Raw genomic sequence first — 11425 nt, forward strand, 5'->3', positions numbered from 1 at the left:
CCCCCAACTGCCCTCCCCTGCAGGCCTGATCACCCCCAACTGCCCTCCCCTGCAGGCCTGATCACCCCCAACTGCCCTCCCCTGCAGGCCTGATCACCCCCAACTGCCCTCCCCTGCAGGCCTGATCACCCCCAACTGCCCTCCCCTGCAGGCCTGATCACCCCCAACTGCCCTCCCCTGCAGGCCTGATCACCCCCAACTGCCCTCCCCTGCAGGCCTGGTCGCCCCTAACTGCCCTCCCCTGCAGGCCTGGGTCCCCCACAACTGTCCTCACCTGCAGGCCTGGTCTCCCCCTAATGCCCTCCTCTGCTGGCCCAGTCACCCTAACTGCCCACCCCTGCTGGCCATCTTGTGTGTTGCAGTGATGGTCAATTTGCATATAGGATTGTCAGCTAATGGCTCTTAATAGGTTTGGCTCTAAGTAAACTATACTTTTCAGCTGGTGATTTTACCTTTCCAACTTTGTCTTCTCAGCCATTAAAAAGTTGTGGTGAGGGGTAGGGGAGAATAAATGAGTTAATTGAGCTTATTAAGTATGTTTTTCAGATTCATAGAACTGGGAGGTCCTATGAATCTGTAAAACATACTTAAGAAGCTCAATTAAAATCACCTCAATAATCCCCAAAAGAGCAATACTCTTTATTGTTTGAAGGTGTAGGTTGACAAACTTTCTATAAAAGGCCAGAGAAGAAATATCTTGGGTTTTGCAGGCCATATGGTCTTGGTTCACAGTTACTTAATTCTGCTCTTGCAGCATGAAAACAGCCACAGACAGCAAGTAAACAAATGAATGTGGCTGTGTTCCAATAAAACTTTATAAAACCAGGTGATGATTCAAATTTGGTTTTCAGGTTGCAATTTACCAATCCCCTGTTCTACAAAAATGATTAAAAACTAAGACATTCTTCCTATGCTTCCAATTCTTCTTAAGCTATTATTTTACTTTCATATAACCTATTGTGTAGGACTTTTAATTAATTTCACAGTAACCAAATAATATATTTCAAACAATGAAGAAAAGAACAGAAGGCGTTCCTTGAATCTCATTATGGTATTTCAGAAAGATACTAATTTTCAATGTGTTCCTGTTTTTTCAACTTTTTCTATTAAAATTATTGATTAGATCAAATGAAGACATACCATTATGTTTAAAAAACTGAAAACTCAGCACATTCCAAATAAATAAACTCTTTATAAAAGATAAAACATCTTTATTTTCCACCTCATGTTTACTAGCAGACTAAACCACAACCATAACTGTCTCTTCAAGTCAAAATCAGTTTAGCAGTGAAACCAGGTGAATAATTTACCCAGCGGGACAAAAGTCCTACTTGATCTAACATGAATGGCCAAAAAAATAAGCTTAGGGAAAAATGAGGTTTATGAAATGATCCCTGACCTCTAATTAAGAGCTCTGCTGGAATACAGCAAAACATGTAACACTAAAAACAAATAAAACATTTAAAAAGAAAACCAGCATCTGAGGGAAGAGTGCAAGGATATTTATACAAGAAGAATCTTTTGAATGCACTTAAAGGTAATCACAAGACGAAGTACTACTTAATCACATGTTATTTTTAGTCTGGTCTTTCATTAATTCCTTATACCTAACCCTTGACTAACACATGCCCATTTGTGAAATACCGATTATAGAGAAATGAGGAAGATTAAAATGTAAGCCAACTTGATCTCCCTACCAGCATTCCGAGCTGTGGCCACAGAAGAACGGGATTTGAAGCCAGAGCTTCTCTGGAGCACAGTCTGAGCCGCCCTCCGCTACACATTCATCAAACGTCTGGAACGAAGACACAGCAGCACATATGAGCCATAAACCCAAGTCAATGAGGGTTCCCATTCACTGAGATACTGAATTAAAGGGATCGACAGGTTATGAATACATACCTGAGAGTGTTTCCACATAACTGAAGAAAGTTAAACATGGATTTTTCTCACACCTTTGTCTATGCCAGTGTTTGCATGAGTTATTTTACTATATGAACAGAAAACCCCCAGATAAAAAACTGTCCTTAAAAATAAGTACTGGTTTATATTATGTTTGTATATTTATACTTTCTAACCTCTTACTAAATGAAAACAAGGCTAAAGAAATTATCATTTCTTTATAATCATTTGATTATAATCATCTATGAAATAATCATTTGAAAAGAACATAAAGTAGGACTACACTTAAGTCTCTTCATTGTAAAAAGAAGAATTGACCTCAGATACTTTTGACCTGCATGCCTTCCTCTGCAAGTGCACCTGACTGAAGTAATTAAAAGGAAAAGAGACTCACAGCTTGTGTATCTAAAATTACTCAATTCCACCTTTGTGAGTACTCACTGTCATAGGCATTTTAACAGTAGCCATTATCTATTTGAAATGCTATAATATTGAGATACCAGAGAACAAACTCAGGAGCTGTGGATGCTGCAATGAGACATCTACAAATACCACCTATTATTACTGAGAGGAAGCAGATGGAGTAGAATAAGTCCTAGTTGGAGTCCAGGCTCCTAAGTTTCTAGATCCAGGTTTCTTTGTTTTAGAAGCTTAGTATCTACTCTAACTCATTCACCTACCAAATGTTTTATTATCTATATATAGAGAGAGAGCCAGGGGCCATCACATCCGAAACAACCAAACCGACGACTGAACGACTGAACACCCGGCTGAGTGGGGCGACCAGGCCAGCAAGGGGTTTAGTGAGGGAGGACAAAAGGACTGAGCAGCAGGCTGCATGGGGCGACCAGGCCTGCAGGGGGGGCAATGAGGGGTGGCCAGGCCAGCAGAGGGGGGCTGTGAGGGGCGACCAGGCCAGTAGGGGGCGCAGTTGGCGGCGACCAGGCTGGCAGGGGGGGCAGTTGGGGTGACCAGGCCAGCAGAGGGGTTAGTGAGGGATGACCAAACGACTAAACAGCAGGCTGCATGGGGCGATAAGGCTGGTAGAGGGGTTATTAAGGGACGACCAAACGTCTGAACAAGCAGGCTGTGTGGGGCGACCAGGTCAGCAGGTGTTTTCAAGAGGGACGACCAGGCTGGCAGAGTGGGACAGTAGGGGTTGACCAGGCCAGCAAGGGTGGCAGTTGGGGGCAATTAGGCTGGCAGGGGGGGCAGTGAGGGGCAACTAGGCCAGCCGAGAGGGGGAAATTGGGGGTGACCAGGCTGGCAGAGGGCGGCAGTTGGGGGTGACCAAGAGGGGGTTAGGGGTGATCAGGCTGGCAGTGGGGCCAGTTAGGGGCGATCAGCCAGGCAGGCAGGTGAGCAGTTAGGAGTCAGAGGTCCTGGATTGTGAGAGGGATGTCCCGGATTAGAGGCTGTAGGCTGGGCTGAGGGGACCCCCCCTCCATGCATGAATTTTGTGCACCGGGCCTCTAGTCCTATATAATAAAAGGCTAATATGCAAATTGACTGGATGGCGGAACGACTGGTCGCTATGATCCGCACTGACCACCAGGGGGCAGACGCTCAATGCAGGAGCTGCCCCCTGGTGGTCAGTGCGCTCCCATAGAAGGAGCACCGCTCAGCCAGAAGCCGGGCTCATGCCTGGCGAGCGTAGCAGTGGTGGCAGTCGGACAGCACTAAGGATGTCCGACTGCCCTGGGGAGCAAACCTAAGCCGTCAGTTCAACATCCCTTCAGGGATCCCAGACTGTGAGAGGGCACAGGCCTGGCTGAGGGACCCCGCGAGTGCATGAATGTTGTGCACTGGGCCTCTAGTACAATATAAAAGCAGAAAAATATGCCCTTTGGGTTTGGCTCAATAGATAGAGGGTTGACCTGCGGACTGAAGGTCCCTGGTTCGATTCCGGTCAGGGACACAAGCCTGGGGTTGGGGGCTCCATCCCCAGTAGGGGGAGTGCAGGAGGCAGCCAATCAATGATTCTCATCATTGATATTTCTATGTCTCTCTCTCCCTCTCCCTTCCTCTCTGAAATCAATAAAAATATATTAAGAAAATAGAAAATAAAAAAACTAGAAAAAATAAATATAAAAATATTCGAGGCCATTTAGATTATTAGTTTAGATATTTAACTCCTATAATTGAAGGTTAAAATAAACAAAATTTGATACTTGATGGTAATGGCAATTATATGTACATTGCATCCTCTTCTGCAAATGCTTTTGCTTCTTACTTTATATAGAAAACTGAAACTAAGCGTGAGCTCTCTCAATTTCCTGCTTAGATAAAAGTTTATCTGCATCTGTAGCCCCCTACTGCCCTCAGCGTTAAAGAGACATTTGCTTCTCCTATCTTTGAACACCATTCTCACCCCCTTCTGAGACGCTTGCTCCATCAATTTCTCTCCAGTTCTTTGTATGATCACCCCTTGCTGACTTCAGATATATTAATATGCCAAGTGTCTGTCATCTTAAAGAAACATTTCCTGATATTTTTGTTTCTTTCAAAGCCAAACTTCTATTTCAAAAGTAGTCCTTCCTCGGGGTCAGTCTTAACTTACCTCTCAGTGGCTTCTCAATGTTTTGGATTCCACCTGAACTCCTTTCTCTGACATCCCTGATGGACTTGCCATTGACAAATCAAAGGGACAGATTTGAATCCTCATTCCACTAAGCCCTTTGCAATTGAAATTATTTTCCTAGCCATTTCAAGGACATGCCAGGTTTGTCTTCTGATTCTCTGACATCAGTCTCCTTGGTATGCTGCTCTTTACCTGCCTACGCTTTAAATGTTAGCATTCCCTGAGTTACATATCTGCACCCTCTCTTTTTCTTCTTCCTTTTTCATCTGGTCCTCTTTTCATACTCTGTATGTCTCCAAGTGCAATTTCATTCAATCCCTTGTTTCAACTCTCACCTAATGTTGATGACTCTCTAATCTATGATTTAGTTCAGACTTATATTTTGAGGTTCAAATACAATTTCTAGTGGATACCTCCACTTACTCATACATGACTAAAATTAATGTCCAATTTTATCTCTTTAATCAACTCCATTACAACTGAATCTTCCTTCTGTTTTCTCTTTCTAGAGGAAGAAACCACCTATGGTCCAACCAGAAACCTGGGAAGAAGACAGGCCAAGGCTAACTCTGGATTACGCACCTTTAAGATAGAGAAAACTGATCTACAACTTGGTTGAGAACTGAATTGTTCCAGATAGGAGACATTCGAGAAGAGAACCAAGGTTTGACTGTATATGCCACGCAGTCTTATTAACACCACAGATGTGAATTTATTAATGAAAACTCTTGCAAAGTTAAAAATATTAAGGAATTATTTGCAATAAAACATCATTGGGTCCTGGAATGTTACCAACAGTTGTGTCATGAGGAATAAGCCAAATTAATAAAAATGTGTATGTCTCAATATGTTATAAGACTAAAAAGGCCCACCTGTCAATCGTAAAACAAAGGAATTTTCCACTTTCATAAAGCATTTGTAGATGGCCTTCTCTTCATGAGAGTTAAGGTAATGCAATAGTATTTTGCTAATGTCACTACTATTACATCTAAATAAGTAGCTGTATTTATATGTATTTTATAATGACATTTAAAAAACAAGCAAGCTTTGTCACCATCAGGGTGAAGAATGGTTTAAAAAGCATATCTGCCTAAAACGTTCAAATATATAAGAGAAATTATGTTAAAAAAATATCTGCATCTGAGTACTGAATATGCAACTTTGGAATATCTCTCACACACACACAAAAAGGTTGAGTAGCATGTTGCATTTCCTCCCTCCATTTTAAAGGGCATAGAGGGGTTAAAACTGTGAGGTTTGGAGTTAGAGCAACTGGGTTTAAATTCCAGCTAACACTGAGCGAGGTTAACCCTTTGTGCCTCAGTTTCCTTATCCGTAAAATGGAGACAATAACAGCAACTATCCCCATAGAATTGTTGTACAGGCTACTTCACACACACACACACACACACACACACACACACACACACACACACTTTAAAATACTGCTTGATACACAAAAAACACTCAATAAATGTGAGCTATTATTATTGTTGTATCATTACTAAGTGTTATTATTATCTAATTCTCCAAACCACAAAACCATGGTATCCATGGCTTACAATGACAAATGGTGGATGTAGGAACCAAGGTGACTGTGAATCTTTGCGTTACCAACATTAAAACTGCTTTGGTGGAAGGAAGGAGATGGATATATTTACTGAGTAAAAACTAATGTAAGTGATAGAGTTTTTAAAAAGTAATGTGTTGAAATGATTTAGAAATAACTATCAATACATTCTAAAGTACTGGGTCAAGAGTTATATTAATAGAGTTTATAAAATTTTATACTTACAATAACATAAGTATACCTTTTTAGGAGATTAAGTAATGCTAAGACATCGGTAGACACTAAAAATAATGTTTTGGTCAGCTATCTGTGTTTGGATTAATATCTTCTACCTAAAGTTTTGAGACTAAGAAAAGAAACAGCAATTTCTAGAAACATAAAAAAGTAAAATAAAACAAAATATTTTGCCTCCTCATGTGACACTAAGGGCACATCTAACTTGGAAAAAAATTGTTGGATGTTAATTGTTCTATTATATCAAACTAAGGGCCCCATGCATGAAAATTCATGCAAGAGTAGGCCTTCCTTCCCCTTGCTGCCAGCACCAGCTTCCCTCTGGCACCTGGGCATCTTGCTTTGCTCCGGCCTAGCGGGCAGGCACCTAGAACCCGGGCAGCTTTGCTCCTGCCCCGCCAGCAGGCACTCGGGACCCAGGCAGCTTCCCTCTGGCCACAGCTTTGTCCAGAATGACATCCGGAAGGACGTCCAGTCTAATTAGCATATTACCCTTTTATTATTATTATAGATATCTAGCATCACTATCATGTAACGCTTTAGGACAAAAAGATGCAGAATTCACTCATTCAACCATCTGTTAAGTACACACAGATGAACTAGACCAGAGGTGGGCAAACTTTTTGACTCGAGGGCCACAATGGGTTCTTAAACTGGACCGGAGGGCCGGAACAAAAGCATGGATGGAGTGTTTGTGTGAACTAATATAAATTCAAAGTAAACATCATTACATAAATTACTTCGTTTTTTTTTTTTTTTAGTTTTATTCATTCCAAACGGGCCGGATCCGGCCCGGGGGCCGTAGTTTGCCCACAGCTGCTTTAGACTATGGTTGTTTTGGTGTCACACAGTATATAGGATTAGATAACAAAACAATGTAATCTACAGTGTTGGACAAGTAAGGATGTGCCTTAACAGATCTGCTCCTAAAAGCACTTGCTAAAAATGAACACATATTTACATATAACATTATTTAAAAATCTGCACTTCCACTTACAGAAAGGGGGAGAATTGCTAATTCCTATTGCAATGCAAGTACACTCATCTGCTTAGGCACCATCTCCTGGGAAAGCACATGATTCATCCTTCACAGCCAGGGGAGACGCCCCACTCCTGACATCACAGCTCAGCACTGAGCACAATGCATTGAATTTGCCTATTTGCTGTCTGCCCCTAGAAGCAGGGGACAATCTAGTCCCCTTTGTAATAGGAATAATGATAATGGCTAATGCATAAAGAATGCTTATTGTGTCAAAGCTCTTGACATATATCTTATGTTTACAATACATCAACTCACTGTTTAGAGTAGCCCTGTGAGGTAGACACTATCTAAATATCAGGGGGAACAAAGATGAATTAAATAGAGCCTCTGCTTTGGAAGTTCACAACCTTTTGGAGAGGGCATATATGTAAACAAATAATTCAAATATCACAAAACAAATGCTTAAAAAAGATATCTGAATGGAATTCTCTGGGAGCCTTGAAAGGGACACGACTAACTGCCTGAGACACCAAAAAAGACTTCACGGAAGAGGTAACATTTGAGCTGGACCTTAAAGGTGGACAAAGAATTTTCCAGATTGAAGAAAAGACATCGTAAATATAGGGAACAACACATGTAGGAAAATAAGAAGTGATAAGTCTGGAGGACAGTGATAGTTCATGTGGCTGAAGCGCTGGATGCCTGAAAGAAAATGAGGCAGGTCTCAGGTTATATCAGACTGCGTCTCCTATGCCTTGGCCAATCCTGTGAGCAATGAGATTCCAGTAAAGGTGATCCACCAGAAAAGTTGACAAATCAGTCTGTTTTTTTAGAAAAACAAGCCTGGTTTTCCCCTGGAGAATACACATAAATACAACATAACCCAATACTGAACCTGCTAAGTAAGAATGCTGTTAAGCAATAATTCTCTCCTTGTAAAAAAAAAAAAAAAAAAAAAAAAAAAAAGCTGCTTTAGCAAAATAGTGTCCCTAAACTGATGATCATAAAGACTAAGAGAACCAAAGTACATACACAAATACATCATATTAATGAATAACTATAATGGTCTCATAGAATATTGTTAATACAATAACTATAATAAAACAAATATTCAGCCTTTGAACATAAGTAAAATATTTCTGTAATGACAAAAAAATTATATGTACTCCAAAGTATCAACTATAAAGTAGTTTTACTTTTGCTTCTTTATACTTTTGGGCTCCTTTCAAATTTTCTACAATAAGCAAACAGCAAAATTGTCAGATGTTGACTGTTCTATTATATCAAGTATCTAGCATCAATAAACTTTAAAAGCACACTGTTCATTGCATTTTATAAGCAATTATCTGTACAGAAGTCTTAAGACTAAAATATTACCTTTTTGTCTCCTTGTTTTCGTCTTCTTAACCCTGGTCTATAATCATCTCCAAATCTCAGAAAGTAATAGTAAGAAACTAGCCTCTCAATAGGATCCCTTATGACATTAATGTAAATTGGCTTCTTTTTCACACCAAATCTGAAATAGAACAAAATTTAAAAGGTGAAATCAACATTATTATTGTATTTAGGAATGTGCTGAAATTATACGTTTAAAGTATTGATTTCATATGAAAAGAAGAACATGAATTAATATAAATAGGATAATGATTATTTGTTACAATTAAGTAAATAAGAAATAAGAATTTAAAAATCATGGCTGAAAATAAAGGAAAGAAGAAAAAATTAAATAAAAATAATTTAAAATTTTACAGACAAAATTACATAAACATTTTAATTTTATTGCAGCAATGATTTCTCATTTCTGGCCCACCATACTAGATAAATGTTATGAATGGCTATAGCATAAGTCCACACAAGTGCAACCATTTGAGTCTGCTTTCTACTACTACTGATTTTAAAGATAAAATAGAAGTGAAAGACATTATGTTTTTAGCATTATTTCCTTATGGAATAAGTTGAAGGAACACAAGCTTTTATGTTAGCAACCTTTGCAGAACCTAGAATTATCCAGCTGGCTCCCTACTGTAATAACCTCATGTGTCCCAGTCTTGAAACCTTAGTGTTATCTTGACTCTACATTTCTTCCTCGATGATTCCCTTTCTCTTCACTGCTGCCCTCTCCCTAGGTCTCTTGCTTCGATTACTGCAATAACCTAGTTGGTTTTCTTACATCCAGTCTCTCTCCCTTTCAATCTACCAACCATACCAATTCTCAGCTAATATTCCTAAAACACCATTTGTTAGATCACTCTTCTTAGAAACCTGAAACAACTCTATGGTTTATATTGACATCATACCCAAACTCCTTTGCCTGGCTGTTAATAGTATCTGTTTGACTTTTGTCTTAGGTAGCACCTTATTGATCTAACTTTATTTTCAAACTAGAGGCCGGATGCACAAATTTGTGCACCAGCGGGGTCCCTTGGCCTAATCTGCAGGATCGGGCCAAAACAGGTTCTCCGACATCCCCCAAGGAGTCCTGGATTGTGAGAGGGCACAGGACAGGCTGAGGGACCCCACCGGTGCATGATTGGGGCTGGGGAGGGAACGCGGGAGGTTGGCCAGCCGGGGAGGGACTGCAGGAGGGCTCCAGGGCATGTCCAGCCCAACTCACTCAGTCCCAATCGGCCGGACCCCAGCAGCAAGCTAACCTACCTGTCAGAGCGTCTGCTCCCGGTGGTCAGTGCACATCATAGCAAGCGGTTGAGCGGCCTTAGCATCGCATTAGCATATTACGCTTTGATTGGTTGAACGGACAACCAGACGACCAGACACTTAGCATATTAGACTTTTATTATATAGGATAAGACCATCAATCTGTTAAGAGTTAGGCCTGCCTCTTCTACCCCCCTCCGTTACTATTTCTTATTATACCGATTCCTATTTCTTCTTACATGCCTCTGCTCATTGTCTTTCTTAACTAGAATGCCATTCTTATTTTCCTATTACATTAATTCACTCAAAAATGATTTTTTTAATGTACCTTATGTATGCCATGCACTATTCTAATACTAGGGATATAGCAGTAAAAAAAAAAAAATTCCTTGTCCTCTGATGCTAACATTCTACCTGGAAGAGACAGAATATAAACAAATAAGCAAATATGTCAGACGGCAAAAAGTGCAAGGAGAAAAATAATGCAGTGAAAGGAAATAGGGACTGCCAGGAGAGGTGGGGATAAGACAATTCAAAATTTTTTTTCAGGAACATGACACTTTCAAGTATGAAGGCCCTGAAGCAGTTAAGCACCAGGCATTTTTGAGGATTAGTAAGATCAATCTGGGTGCAGCAGAATCAGAAGAGGATATTAACCAAGTGTGAGATGTGGGTGGGGCAGGGAAGAGCAGATCATGTTGGTCTTGTAGGCCATTATAAGAATCAGGATGGAGACCTGACTGAGTTAGCAGAGAAGTGTCACGATATGGGACCTAATGTACAGCATAACACCTATAGTTAACTAGAGGCCTGGTGCATGAATTCGTGCATGGGAAGGGTCCTTCAGGGTGGCCTGTGGGCCCTGCGTCTGGTACCCGTCCTGGGGGGGGGAGGGCGGGAAACAATTGGCCCTCCAGGCAGGCAGTGGGATGCCCTTGCCAGCCTGGGATCTGGATCCATCCCACTGACATTCGCACCGATTGTCGGGAACCACCTAGCAGCTGCTTTTATATCGTTTCTTCCTTGAGGAGCGTCTAGGGAGGGGAAGCGGTCATGGTGCCTGAGGCTGACTTCCAGGAGGCCGGCGGTGCTGTCGGGATCATGCTGGTGGCGCCGGTCCATCGCTGACTGGCCCATTCTCTGGAGATTGGACCTGCAGGACTACTGAAGGAGTGAGTGGCTGCCACTGGGCTGGTGGGCCTCCGGAACGGGTTGGTCAGCTAAGCGGCACTTTCACTATGGGAGCACACTGACCACCAGGGGGCAGCTCATCATTGAGTGTCTGTCCCCTGGTGGTCAGTGCGCGTCATGGTGACTGGTCAACTGGTCAACTGGTCAACCAGTCGTTTAGTCATTCAGTTGCTTAGGCTTTTATATATAGACTAGAGGCCCGGTGCACAAAAATTTGTGCACTGGGGGGGGGGGCCCTCAGCCCGGCCTGTGCCCTCTTGCAGTCTGGGACCCCTCAGGAGATAACGACCTGCTGGCTTAGGCCTGCTCC

At 41.6% G+C, this 11425-nt stretch overlaps 1 protein-coding gene across 3 annotated transcripts in view; it reads right to left on the minus strand.

Moving 5' to 3' along the window:
- The window catches only part of HS2ST1 (heparan sulfate 2-O-sulfotransferase 1), a 149727-nt gene that overhangs the window by 7519 nt on the left and 130783 nt on the right, over nt 1–11425 (minus strand). For all 3 annotated transcript variants that reach the window (XM_005885318.2, XM_014532616.1, XM_014532617.1), the window contains exons 4-5: nt 8647–8785; nt 1698–1795 (exon numbers count right to left, since the gene is read on the minus strand). In XM_005885318.2, the coding sequence (XP_005885380.1) occupies nt 1698–1795; nt 8647–8785 (237 nt within the window). The remainder of the gene's footprint in view (nt 1–1697; nt 1796–8646; nt 8786–11425) is intronic.

This window comes from Myotis brandtii, unplaced genomic scaffold (genome assembly GCF_000412655.1).
Source record: "Myotis brandtii unplaced genomic scaffold, ASM41265v1 scaffold90, whole genome shotgun sequence".
Classification (NCBI taxonomy): domain Eukaryota; kingdom Metazoa; phylum Chordata; class Mammalia; order Chiroptera; family Vespertilionidae; genus Myotis; species Myotis brandtii.